The 14,856-nt window shown below is 37.0% G+C and overlaps 1 protein-coding gene across 1 annotated transcript in view; it reads left to right on the plus strand.

Annotated features, from left to right (window-relative positions):
• Positions 1 to 12,984, plus strand: part of CPM (carboxypeptidase M) — a 767,990-nt gene extending 755,006 nt beyond the window's left edge. Inside the window, exon 7 of the mRNA XM_044087221.1 lies at positions 12,590 to 12,984. Within this exon, the coding sequence (XP_043943156.1) occupies positions 12,590 to 12,847 (258 nt within the window). The 3' untranslated portion in view covers positions 12,848 to 12,984. The remainder of the gene's footprint in view (positions 1 to 12,589) is intronic.
• The last annotated feature ends 1,872 nt before the right edge of the window (positions 12,985 to 14,856 follow it).

Raw genomic sequence — 14,856 nt, forward strand, 5'->3', positions numbered from 1 at the left:
GACAAAGTTAAGGTCCCAGGCTGAGGTTGGAGCTCTCCTGGATGGTCTCAAATTTTTGGCTCCTTTGAGGAACTGCTTGAGCAGTGGATGAGAGAAGAGGGGAGGTTCTGTGTTATAATGAGCTGAAATGCCTGAGGCATGGATTTTAATGGAGGAGAAAGACAGGCCCTTGTGAAGCATCTCAGTTAAGTATTGTAAAATATGAGGTAAATTGGGTGCTGCTGTGCTCATCCCTTCAGATTGGTTCCAGGCACAGAATCTTTTCCATTTTTCAGCATAAGATTTTCTAGTACTAGGCCTACTTGCCTCTAAACTGATATCCATCACAAGTTTGCTGAGGGATGGTAAAGGAGAGATTAAGTAATTAGCCAGGCTGCAAGGTTCAGTGTTAGAAGCTGAGGGTGCAGAATCTGGTTCTCCTGCTGAGATAGCAGGGAAGGAGTCTGAGGCAGGTGCCATGGAGATAACCATGTCACACTGTGCAGGAGGGGGGTACCAGTGTTGGCGCAGCCAGTCTGGAGCAATCAAAATTGTCCTGTTTGATTTTTAGTAGTACTTTGGAGAGCAGAGGCAGAGGGGGAAGGCATAGACTGATAGGTTTTTCCAGCTGAAGGACAGAGCATCCACTTTCCAGACTTGTTTGTGGGGGAGTCTTTGTGCAAAATTTGTCCAATTGGTAGTTTTGGTGAGAGACAAACAGGTCTATATCTGGGCTCTCTCATTTGCTGGTCAACATGTTGAAAATCCTTGGTTCCAGTTTCCACTCATGTGGGTCCATGGGTTTTCTGCTTAGTTCTTCTGCCAGTGTATTTAATTTTCCTGGCAGGAATTGAACTTGTAGATACACTTGGTAGCTCAAGGCTGTGTTCCACAATGCCATGGCTAGTCTGCAGAGGGGGTAAGAAAGTGTACTCCCTTGCTTGTTTATGTACCACATAACAGTGGTGTTGTCCGTCTTTACCATTAGTTGTCCTGGAAGAATGTGGTCCTTGAAGGCTCTCTGAGCATTCTGTACAGCTGACATTTCTTTTTGATTGATATGCAGGTGCATTTGAATTCAGTTCCATTTACTCTGAATACACTTCCCTGCCAGGTGAGCCCCCCCCCCATGCATAGTGTGATGTGTCTGTTAGGGTTTGGGTGGCAGGGGGTGGTGTGAAAGGTAGTCTCTTATTTTGGTGGCAGGCCTCTTTCCACCAAAGGAACTCTAGGCGTAGGCAATGTATGATAGGAATCATTGTTTCTAGGTCGTGAGAATGTTGACACCATAGGCTTTTTTGATGTACTGTAGTTTCTTCATATGCAGAGCTAGGCACTTTGTGAATATCCTGGGCGCAGTAGATAAGCCAAAGGGCATTGCAGAGAACTGATAGTGCATGTAGCCTGCTTTGAAACGTAGGTATCTTCTGCAGGATTCCCTGATTGGGATGTGCAGGTATGCTTCTTTTAAATCTAGTGTTGCCAACCAGGCATCTTTGCCTAGCATAGGAAGTAATTGATGAATAGTCAGCATCTTGAATTTTGGAATCTCCAAAAAGGTGTTTAGAGTAGACAGGTCCAGGATAGGACATCATGAATTGTCTTTTCTGGGTACTGGGAAAAGTCTTGAGTAGAAACCTTGACCCTTTTCCTCTTCTGGTAACTGTTGAATAGCCCCCATGCTTGAGAGAAAGTACTTGTTTTTGGGCCTCTGTCCACTGATTTGGGGGTAGGTCCAGCCACCCGCTTTGTGTTGGCAATGTGTGGAAGTGAAATCTGTATCACCGGGAAACAATATTTTAAACCCATTTGTCCTGGGTAATGAGTTCCCAATTATTTGCATGAAAAGCAACCTTTCCCCACAAAGGGCAGTCAGTTGATAAGTGCTTGTAACAGCAGCCCTGCAAGAGGCCTCTAATGACTCAAAACCACATTGCAAAGTGTGTTTTCCAACTTGTTCAGCAGAATGCATTAAAGTTTCTATCAGAAGGGGTAGGATTTTTAGCAATAGAAGCCTTAATGCCCTTGGGCCCCTGTGAAATAGTCTCTGGATCTGCAATAGGATTTTTAAAAAGGAACTTGTGGGACTCAGGGACCCTGTAGTATCTGTCAGGTTTTCTGGGAGCAGGAGGCAGGGAATCAGGGTCAAACTAGATTACGAAAAAACATCATCAACACTGCCTAGTACAGGAGGAATAGATAAAGGTCTATGCTGAGGTAGGAGAAGGAAATCCCTAAGCCTCTTTTTTGAATTAGAAAAATCCTGGCTTTCCAGTGGAAATGCTCCCTTAGAGTATGTAAGGTTTCCCCAAAAGAAAAATCCTCAGGAGGGGAAGCAGGGGGAATGGAGTCCTTTGCATCAGAATCATTATAAGTAGATAAGGGCAAATCCAGATCATCAGAAGAATCAGAAACAGAATCCTGATCAGAAGATTCATAATCAACTTCAGTGCTAGGCCTCTTAGAAGGGGGGGGGGGGGTTGGCTACCCCTGATTAGAGTTATTAGATCTTCAGACATTTTTATTTGTTTTTTAGACATAGAGGCCTGAGCATGTGGCCTGGGCATCGTTTTTTAGGCATGGATCGAGATTTAGGCCTAAGTAAAGAAGGAGGCGTCAGTTTAATATGCAAGTACGTAGGCCTGAATACACCCTCAGAAGCTGGTGCCTGCACAGCGGCTCCGGACCCATCCAAGGTAGAGACATCTGCGGGTTCCATAGCTGAAGCATCTCGCAGCATACTGGACTCCGAATGGGTCTCAGTAGAGGCCTGCGAATCACAAGTAGCGGGTATCAAGGGCTGCAAAAGCATCTCACTGAGTACCGGCGAACTGGCGACTGGCGTAGGAGAAGCGTCGTCGGCAGTTTTGGACCTCGGCGGCCTGTCTCTGTCTTTACCTTTGCATTTTTTTGGAACCCCAGTAGTTGGATGGTTAACCAACGACATTTCTGGATAATTAAACCAAGAACCGAAATATTTAGAGGCGAAAATATACCGATGACAGATAGTGCACTTATTAAATAAAGCACAAAACTGACAGTGAGGTACGTCATGGTCAGGGCCTAGGTAAGGAATACAATACGAATGAAAATCTTTGAGGTATTTGCTTTCCACAAGTAATGCAATTAACTTTTACTGACATCGGTAAGGAGCAAGAAAAAGTTTCCCCAATGGGGTACTTAGCTTTAGTTGAAGACTTTGGTTCTGAAACTCAAAAATGAAAATTTAAGGAGTCTGCTGACCAGCACTTGCGAACTGCTTCTGCTTCGGGCACCACGGCAAGAAAGAATGATGTAATGGCATCAGCTGCATGTTTTATACCCCTGACGTCATGGAAGAAGGGATAGCAACCGACGCAGTACCCAAGACTTTGTTAATCAGGCTGAATGAGGGCTACCTGCAAGCAGATAACCCAAACGTAATGACTGCAACTGTGAAACATGTTAGGTGCCATGGGATTTTTTACATCCACCTGAGCTACCACCAACTTAAGTAGAAGAGACCATGGTTTAACAAGTCTTCTGAAGAATGACAAACTTAAGAATGTCCTCCATAATGCTGCACTTCAGTATCAGCAATCCAATCACCTTGAATGAAATTAAAACCCATAGACTTCTGGTCTTCCACTGCTGAAGGTAAGTGTGCTACCTTTTGCACCACTGACACTACAAATTTGCAAGGATTCACCATGCGTTGCATAAAAGAAAAACTTTAAGTAAAGGTTAGCTGCTTAAACAACTATCCTAAAGTTAGGTTATTCTAGTTTATCAAAAGCACCTGAAATGAATAGTGAGCACCATAAAGGAACATAATGTCCCCATTCAGTTTAGTGAGTCTACGAGATAACAGGTACTGTTTTTTTTAAATACCTTTATCAAATTATCACTTAAGACGTAGACCAACATACATTAACAGAAATGAAAACAAAACAAAACATTTTAACATTTTTTCATTTAAGTACAATATACACCACATATATTTTCTTTGCTTTTATCATCAGTCCAAAATATAAAACCTTGCTGAATTCCTGCCTTCACTTAAACCTCACTTTTCCTCCTCCTGAACATTACGCATGTTTTGTTCCCACAATTTCTATTTACTTTTGTGTAATTTGCTCTTCCCTTTTCTAAATATCCCTCTTCCAATTCTTTTATCTCTTTTATTATATTCAGTACCTCAAATATATTTGGTGTAGAGTATAATTTCATTTTTTAGTAATTGCTTTTTTTTTTTTGGAGCCAACAAAATTAAACTGAATAAAGCCTTACTATGTCTAGGCAATTCATATCCTGTATCCCAGCTCAAAAGAATCATTTCCTTACTTATAGCCAATATTTCTGACAGAGTACTCTGTAGGGAATTTTTTAATTCTGCCAATTCATTACACACCAAAATCATGTGTTCCCTGTTGCTTCTTATTCATCACACCTCCAACATTTACTATAAACTTGAGGAAAAAATCTTTGAAGTCTGCTTGGGGTATAAAAATACATATGTTAACACTTCCAAGCAAAAATCCTAAACCTTCTGGACTTGATTACATACTTGGGAGCCATACATATGTCTTCCCATTGTTCCCTTGTAAATGGCTTTTCAGGTCTGTCTTCCCAGTCTATCCTAACCTCCTCTTATTGATTCTTACAGTTATGCAATATTGTATATGCCATACTAATTATCCCTTTTTAACAGCTGCTTCTGTCCTAGATTCTACTGAAAATTCCACCACAGCAGGTTTTCACTTAAAATTCCCCTATCCTTTTCTCTTTGTATTCTGAGATCAAGCCATGGTAGCCTGTACTCTGACATAAAGCCCTGGTAGAGAAGGCAGTCTGTAGCCTGAAATCCAAATATCTTCTTGGCCTCATCCCACTCTTTTATCATTCCTGCTTGAGTTATTTGGTCCCATTATCTTGGTTCCATTGCCAGGTTTATCCAGTAAATTCCACACCCCCATTACCTGTTTTCCGTACCCATGCTTGCAGTCATCCCTATTAGCAAAATCTCCTTTCTCCATTTTTGTGTTGGCTTAGTTCTTAGAATGCTTTCTGCTACTTTATGAATATAATATTTTGTGTGTTTTTTTATTCTCCATAAGGATCTACATACAAAATCCCACTCTGTGTTTCTTGAACTTCCCCCTTCCTTCATCATCATCCCTTCAAATAAGGTAAATCTAAAACACCTTGTTCTTTTGGAAGGATCAACTCATCCCACTTACCTCTTGCCCTCTTTCCTTCCCAGATAAATTCCTTCAATTTATTTTGTCCATAAGTTCTCCTCAAGTTGATAAAAGTACGCCTGACCCACATGCAAGACTAAAAGGACTAAAAACATTTTCACTGCTTGTGTTTTGCTATCCATGTCCATAAATGAGTTTCCATTTTCTCAAGTTTTATATTATATTTTTAGTCTCTTCCCACATATCCTTAGCTGCCATAACAGAAGACTTTATAATCCATACTCCTAAATACTTCATCATGTCCCATTAAATATGGGTATTGCTGAAATAATTTGTGTGTGGATACATAATTTACAGCTATAGCCTTTGTTTTATTTTTACTTATTTCGTATCCTGAAAGACTTGAAACTGTCTCAGAATATTGCACAACACTGAGATGTCCTTCTCTGGATTTATCAGGTACAAAATATTAGTTGCAAATAAAGGCAACTTTTCCTGATTACCATATCAATTAAATCCCTGTATTTCTGAGTCCCTTATCTTTTTTGCCAGTGGCTCCAAATATAAACCAAATAAAGGGGAAAGAGCGCACCCCTGCCTGGTTCCTCTGCTCATACACAGCTTATCTGAGAGGAACCATCTCACTTTAATTGTTGCCCCAATCCTTCATATAGCCATCTAATTAACCTTATTATTGTATCAGGGAATGCAAATGCTTCCAATGCCCTACCCATAGAATGCCCGTTTACTCTGTCAAATTCTCTATCTACATTAAGACCCACCAATAACAATTGTATTATCGTACTTTCTGCTTCCCTCTGGATCATCATTGTTCTATTAATGTCAAATGTTTGCCTCCCCCTTAACAAGACTAAAACTGATCCACATCTATCAATATGTCAACTAGATCCAAACTACTATTCAAAAAGGTTGTAAAAAATCACTTTAGCATAAATAAACTATGCCTCTGTTGTCAGCCCTCTGACTAACCCATCTCTCCAGACCAACCATTCACTTCTTTTTCTCCAATTACTCAACCCTTCCTCCATCCTAACTCTTTCACCCTTCTTCACTGCAAAAGCTTTCCCAACTTTCAACCACAACACTTTATTTGTAATGGTTCCAATCTCCTCAGCCGTAGAATGTCAAAAACCAGGTATGCACTTTAATCTCTTCTCACTGCTACTAATTCACTTCTTATTATTTTGTTTTCTCTATACTGTAAATATTTTTTCCTGATTAACTACTACAATATACGTAGTTAGCTAACATTTTATATAATCTGTAAGCAGCTTTATGTATTGTGGACTCTCTTTACGTTGTGTATCATATTTGTGTACTTGCATATGTTTGTAACTTTGGAGCTTTTCTCCCCAGGTCTCCACTGAAAAAGGGCTTCATCCCAGATAGACCAACCCAGTCAACAAATGTCAAATAAATAAATAAAATGTCAATTTTTTTTTACCATTCTTTTAGTTAGTGTAGACATAAGCAATTTATAATCATGGTTTAAAATTGAAATAGGTCTGTCTGAAGCTGGGTCTGAATGGTCTTTGTTGTCCTTTGGTAATACAGCCACCACAGCTTTCTCCCAAGATGCTGATGCTTCCCCTTATTTTAAAATATTGGTAAACAAAATTGTCTAGATCTTTATCACTTTCTTCCCTCTGCAGTCCAAAATGTTAACAGGAATAGCATCTGTTCCTGGAGACCTTCTGAAAATTGAGTATATCTAGCACTTAACTGTTGTTGAGCCTTGTCTACCTCTAACCTTGGCATTATTAAGTCTTCCATAAATATTTCCATTTGTACTCTTTCTTGATTTCCACATTTCTCTGCTTTATACAAATTGTCATAAAATTTCTAGAATATCTCAAAAACCTCTACAAGATCTCTGGTTATTTTTTTTCAAACACCTTTATTGAATTATCACTTGTGATAAAGGCAAACTTACATTCATATAAAAGTAATCAAACTATATTAACATGACAAACATTATACCTCGCATATATTGCTCTATATGGTCTAACCTAAGAAATATTACATAATATTCAATTCCTAACTTTTTTTTAACAAGAAACATCTTTATTAAACCATCACTTACTACATAGGCAATCATGAAAACAGACCACACCAACACAATACTAGTTGCAAGCATTTTACATCACAAACCATACTGACATACTCCCAGTTGCAAACATTATACATCACTTATAATTTACTCAAGCTTTCTGTTTTCTCCCTTGCACATTACATAGATCATTTAAGTCCTGCAGCCTTTAACACCTCATTCCTCCCTTATATGTATTGTTCTCATAATACCCATTTTTTCTGTGTAGTTTGCTCCTACCCTTTTCTAAAGATCTCAGTTCCAGTTGTTTTATCTGTTACTATATTCACTACTTCCAATATATAGTTGGTTTAGATGTTGATTTCCATTTTCTAGTAATTGCTTTTTTGGCAGCCAACATGATTAGACACAGCAAGGCCTTACCATGTCTAGGCAATTATGATTCTGTATCATAGTTCAGAAAAATCAACTCCCTCATCAGACCAATCCCACAGGGAATCCTTAAAGTCCACCAACTCAACGTACCCCTAGAACATATGTTCCCAATTACCTTTTTCTTCCCCTTCACACCTCCAACATTTACGGTCTGCCTGAGGAAAAATTCTCTGGAGTCTACTTGGGGTATAAAAATATCTGTGTAAACATTTCCAGGCAAAAATCATAAATCTTCTAGATGTTGTTGCATATTTGGGAGACATACATATATCCTTCCATTGTTTCTTTGTGAATTGCTTACCCCAGTCTCTCTTCTTAATCCTTTCTAACTTCCTCTGATTGATTCTTGTAGTTATCATGCAACATTTTACATGTTCTACTAATTATTCCATTTTTAATGGCAGTTTCTGTTCTAGATTATATTAAAAACTGTACTATTGCTGGTCTTTCGTTTAGGACCCCCCCCCCCATTTCTGTCTGTTTGCCTATACTGTGATATCAGTCCCTGATAGGGAAGGCAGTCTCTAACCTGCAGTCCAAATAAATTCTTGGTGTCTTCCCATTCTGTCATCTTTCCCTCATTAGTTATTAGCTCCCATTCTCTGGTTATTTTTCTTGTTATAGGTTCCCTAAGTTTGGTGACAAACCCTTTCAGTGTTCTATTGCCTAAGTCATTGTGCTAAAAGTTTGTGCTCTGGAGTTATCAAAAATAGTTGCTTAGCAGTCTTTCTAGATTTGTGCATATTATCCATATACTCCCTTATTTTCTCTTTAGCAATCTGCATTTACTCCTTCACTTGTTCTGTGAAAGTCCCCTTATTCTGCAGTACTTCAACCTTTTTCAGCCCCTCTTAAGTATTTTTATTGCTTCTCCACCACATCTTTCTCTTTTATTTCAACCCTATTTTAACCGCCATTTTCATTTTATCCCAGTCAATAGCTATAACTTATGAAGATATTTTTATCTTCCCTAATAACTCTCAAATAATTTCCACTACCCTCTCTTTAAATTCCTCTCTTTTAAAGGGCAGATAGGAAAGTGTTAGGATTAAAGCTGTTTGGTACTCCAAATTTGTGTACGCATTTTGGATTTATTAGGTTTTTGTGTTTTTTCTTTGGTTTTGACAAGGAAAGTGCTAGTGTCTTATTTTTACTTCATTTCCTTGCATGTTTATCTTGGTTTTTATTGGTGCATGATCTGAAATAGTTAACTGCTACTTATTTTTGCTCATTCATTTCTCTCAGTATAGTCAGTCAGTCCATATGTATACTCCTTGGGTAGTCAGTGAGAGCATTTCTTAACTTCACTTTTATAAAAAAAATATTTATATCTGAAAGTAGGGGTATCACTAGTCATAAACTAAGTATGTCACAGTATTTCTTTATTTTAGTGTGAGTCTAGGAAGACTCACATTGCTAATCCAAATAAGTACTCAGGAATTGTTTCGGAGATTCTGTTAGATGTCAGGAAATCTCCAGCTCCCTCTTTAGTTACATCTATATGTTTGTCTGTTCTACTGCTTTGTTGTACATATGTGCCTGTATGGTATCTCTTCAGGTGTTTCTGTAATGACCAGAAGGCAGGAGTGGAGAGAATATTACAGATCAGAGAATTTTGGAAACAAACACAAAGAGATTTTCCTGTCTATATTGTTTATTTATTTTTTATTTATTTAATTTATTTTCATTTCTGAACCAGAATAATCTGTCCCAACTTTTGAACCCTTTTCATTTGAGTCCCACAGAGAAAAAGCTCCATTTAAAACAGTAAGGAATACTACCGTATAAACAGTGTACATAACATAACAGTGTAAACAAGAACAAAACATAGTTTGGATAATAAACAGCAATCTATGTACATTTAGAACAAATTTAATCAAATGGAATAGCTTTAATCACATTAGTTTTAGAAATTAAACATTTAAGAAAGAAGGACAAAGGTGGACGCTTTAGGTAGAAATAAAGTATTTAGGAAGAAATATAATATTAACATGAAGAATGGTAGGAAAATATGATGGAGGTGTCGCTTCACAACAGCCATATAATTGTTATGGCTGGCAAACTCTGTAAATATCAGATTCATAAATATCCGTAACATATTCTTAAGACGTCATTAACATTTCATAAGAAGTGATGCGTTCTGTCATTTTAAATATTATAACAAAAACAGTTTTGACATTGCAAACTAACTTCTACATATTCAGGATGCTGTTGGATTTTTGTTTTTAGTATCATTAGCTCATTTGGCTAGGCTTAAAATGGCCTACAAGGGTAGCTAGCATAGTACGTACTTATGAACCTATACATTTTGCCATGTAAGGCGGAGGTGTTCGCTTCTTAAAGTTGTGTAAGAGAAAATGAAAGAAGTATATAAATACTGGATAGATACTGTAGTAGATTCCAATTAAGGTCAGAATAGCCACTTGTAATTGACGCTCTGCAACATTTGCAAAACATTTGGATTAACATAGGATTGATCCCATAAGTTCTCTTTAGAGTAATGAACATAAAAGTAATGAAAAACATAAATATTATAATGCTGTGACTTCAGGTCTAAAATGACTATATATGTCTGCATTGTAATCCTTTTTAAAGGTTCTTTCTACATTTGACATTCAAAATTATTTTTTGAAGCTATGAGAAGAACTTTTGGGTATTTTATATGTAATTACCAAAGTATAGTTCCCTGGAAAACCCATAAGGAAATGCTGTACTATTTTGGAAAGCCAGGCTTTTGTACATTGGCATTAAAACCAGTTAAAATGGCCAGCAGTAAGGGTGCAATCTTCTTAAAAATGGTCTGTAGTAAAGGGATTAAGCAGAGGCAAGACTGCAGCAAGTTTCCAAATGTCAGGGAATTCCCAAGAACACTGCTGAACCTGTGGCACAGGGTGGTAAGAAGATGCTTTGATGAATTTAGAGAATAGTCCATTGGATTGTGTTTTCCCACAGTTGGGGGGGGCTATCCCTCATAATCTCATCATTCCCTTAAGAGTGTTCTGTTAGAGAGTACAGGAAGGAAACCATGTGAGATTCAGCTCGGTAATAGTTTTTGAATGCATTTTCCAGTAATGTAAAGTACATTTAACAGTATAAGAAACACCTACTTCCACTCAAAATATGTTCAAGCAGAAAACAAAATGTTAGTTAATAGAACTGAGCAAAGGACAGTCAAATTATAAGAATATGACAGCATTGTACATTTAAGCTAACCAGATATTACTGCAGAATGCAGCAGTCTGAGTTTAGCCATCCTTACACAGATTTCTTCTTTCAGAAGAACAAACAGCATATCCACAAAATCAAATGTAAGAACATGCAGGGGATCATCTGACTTTTTGTACAGGCAGTATACAGATATTTGCATGCAGACTATACTTTGACATGTAACTATACCATGCTATGACATCTACTTTTAAACCAACACCCAGAGTGTCAGTTGTTAATCCCGCCAAGCAGAAGAGAGAGAATCTGTCACATGCTCTCATTATTTACATTGCAGACTCCTTACCTTAAGAAACTATATGGTAACCCATAAAAGTAAGTATGCACCAAAGCCATGGTTATTAGTAGGTATTTGACAGACAGGCAACAACCTTAAAGGATCTCCACCAAATTAGAATCAAATAAACAGACAATGTCAACATGTAGTAATAATAGAATAATAATAAAAAACAGACAATGTCAACATGTAATAACAGAATAAAAAAAAAAGATTGTCATTAATTTGGAGATAGAATTGGAAGGTATGCAGTTTCCATTGTTTTAGTTGATATTAGCCAAGTTTGGGGAAGCCTCAGTTAAATCTCTGTCCTGTTAACAGTATAGTGTCCATTCCTTGCTACTTCCTGAAGTCATGTCTATTGTAGTGGGTTTGGATATCAACTGGTGTGAGACCAAAGAGGTTTATGGATGGTTAGAGTTGTGTGGTATATTAAGATGGTGTATGAGCCACTAATCAATGTGAACATCAACTGTAAGTTTGCCACTGGGCTGCCTTTTAGGACACATCATTGCATCAATCTAAATCAGCTTGGGTGGCTTGAACTACCCAGCCTAATCCAGTATAACCAACTGATTATGGCCTATAAAATCCTCTATAATCTGGACAATACTCCTGCACTTAAAAATATTATCACCCCCCCCCCATAACAATCCTAGACCGCTTCGATCCTCTAACAAACTACTAATTCAGACTAGCAAAATTAATAACACAGCCGGTGACTCTCTCTTTGCAAACTCTGAAAGTAGATCCTGGAACTCTCTTCCAGCTGATATTACCTTACTTTCCACCTTAGGTCAATTTAAAACTAGACTCAAACAACATTTGTCACTTAATTGGCTATGTCAATGTATCAAGCCTGGCTAACTCTCTCTAGAATGTGTAAAAATCTGTTAACCAGTTTACTGTGTAATTTAATGTAATCCTGACTTGTGCTCAGGATTAACTCTAACCTGTGGAACTTGTTTAATTTGCTTACTTATGCAATCTCTGTAAATATTTTGTTTGTAATATGTAATGCTGTATCTGCTTACCCTTGGAGCTTTTCTCCCCAGGCCTCTGCTGAAAACGGACATGCATCCATTCGGACTATCCCAGTCAACAAATGTAAAATAAAATAAATAAATAAGTAGAGTTTCTTGTTTTAAATTGTCCAGGACAGAATGTCTTTTTAAAGTATTAATGTTAGAGGTTATAAGATTAGATGTAATGTAGAGTATACTTAAGTTTTCTCTGATAACTGTATTTGCTCTTTGTGTACTCCATTTTACATTTTTATGCTTATGCAGTGTGAAACTCAGGTTTCTTGTGCTAAATGGAATGCAGTAGTAATTTGTATTTACTCTAACCACACTCAAGTGCTTTCTGGCTGTTTGAAAACTGACAGAAATGTACAAGTAACCCTGTATTATTTCTTTTAAGGTTACTGTGCCAGAGATTGGATCTATAACAAGAACATTACAAATTAAAAACAATTCCAGCAGCTTCTCTGCACAGAAGCATGACTTCATTTTCACGAACATCAGCACAGCCGGTTCTACAGACATCTTTAATACAATCCCGGATGTGTTGTGTACGTCACCCACCAATGAAAAATACATTTGTGATGATGCTGCAGACTTGCATGCATCTTTGTTTTTCTTCCTGTTTGAGTTTGTAATATGTACACTGTTGAAGTGATCAGGAAAGGAACTTCGAGAATTAACTTACATTTTTTATATCTACTGTATAAGAAGTGAAAACTGACTTTTCTTTGTACAGATCTTTTTATGATGTGTAGTCTGAAAAAAAAGTAAAAACTTTATTTTTGAAAAAAATTGCTGTTTTTACTTAATATATTTTAGTATAATTTTTTTTTAATTTTGAGATTTCAGGAAACATATTTGCTCATTTTGAATAGAGTCAGAAATGCCTAGTACATTGGATAACACTAAAATACTTCAAGAATCATACTTCACTCATACTAGTCTGTGTAAACTTCAGTGCAAGAAGTGTTGGGATATGTTGTTACAGAGGATAGTCGTAACTGCCATTTTCCTGGTATTTCTATAACACAGAACTACTTGTCTGGATTCTTCTTCTATTGACAATTTTGTTTCTTATAGTGCCAGCAGATAATACATTTAACTTGACCATAATACCTACTGCAGTTAAATATTTTGCTACTGAAATAGCTCAGCAAAATGTTGTCATGTCAAAGAAGGCTTCATTGACATTATGAACCTATCAGTGTATGTTAGCAACATTTGTTCATTTATTTCTGTTGGCTGCAAACAGCAGCTCATGTGTGATTAAGAGACAGCAGCTGCACCAAAGTTAAGCTGTTGAAAAAGGTTTGAGAAAATCTTAGGGGAGGCGGTATTCTACTCTTGGTACATATATCTATATCATCTTGTCTCATGTCTGAGCAGGCATATGAAACTTTAATTGTTCAAATTCTTAATGGTACATCTACAAACTTTTATATATTTTATACTTTTTATATACTTTTATATAGTTCTTACATGCTGCTCCCTAAGTATGGGCAGTAGTTCCCACTGGCAGTATCTAAAGTACCTCGACAACTGTCTGGATAAAAAGGGAGAAATATTACTTATTGGAGATTTTAACTTCCTTAGAATTGACTGGAATGTACTAAGTGGCACCTTGTATTTTGACAAGGAGTTTATTAATATTTTGCATTTTCATGGGATGACGCAACTAGTTAAGTTTAATACCAGAGGAAATAGCACACCGGATCTTATTATCACTAATGTACCCAAAAAGTAGCTTCTTTAAAGTTACTTTCTCCACTGTATACATCTGACCACTGTTCTGTATTTGTATTAGAAACAGCAACCCATTCCATATTACAGTCACTGAAATATGAGTGTGATAAAGGTGCCCTACAACATTTACCTTTGCAGTTAACGAAGATGGTTTAGTCAACCCAGGTTCATAGTTTAGCCGCTACTACAGATATCAAACTATGGAAGAATATCTGCAGGCTTGATTCCTCGGTGAGAAGAGAGATTAACAAGTTGTTATTTAATTATTGGTGGAATAAGTCCTTAAAACAGTTTAAGAAAAAAGACATTATAAAACATGTAGGAAATTTCCAACTGACATCAATAGAAAGATACTTAACAAGAATAGTAGTATTTAAAAAAGTTAAGGATGTCAAGGCTTGTAACAAAAGTAAGTTGATCTGCAATTGCAAGAACAAGAAAAAAAATTGTATTAATGTACAGATAACTCAGGCAAGAGAACACGGTTCAATATTTACATTGTTAATTAATAATGAAGCCACTAGAGATGTAAGTAGAATAACTAATTAATGTAATCTTTTTATACCAACATTGGCTTGACTACCATGAGTGATATGCAATGCAATTTAGTGACAGGTTCTTGTCCAAATATATCTGTATCAGTCATACTGGCTGCCCTTTCAAAGTTAAAAGATACATCAAAAGGTCCAGACCTGATTCCAGCTAATATGTTACTTATAATGAAGTGTATACTTACACCTAGCTTAACTTTCATATTTAATAAACTATTGGAAAAGAGTAAGGTCCCTGAATCATGGAAACTATAATGCATATCTCCTATTTATGAGAAAGGAAAGAGAAACCAGTTACAAAACTACAGGCCAATTAGTTTAACTTCACTAACTGGAAAGTGCTTTGAGAGGTGCTTGTTGGACCTTAGGA

This window comes from Protopterus annectens, chromosome 11.part0 (genome assembly GCF_019279795.1).
Source record: "Protopterus annectens isolate FY-2018-M chromosome 11.part0, PAN1.0, whole genome shotgun sequence".
Classification (NCBI taxonomy): domain Eukaryota; kingdom Metazoa; phylum Chordata; order Ceratodontiformes; family Protopteridae; genus Protopterus; species Protopterus annectens.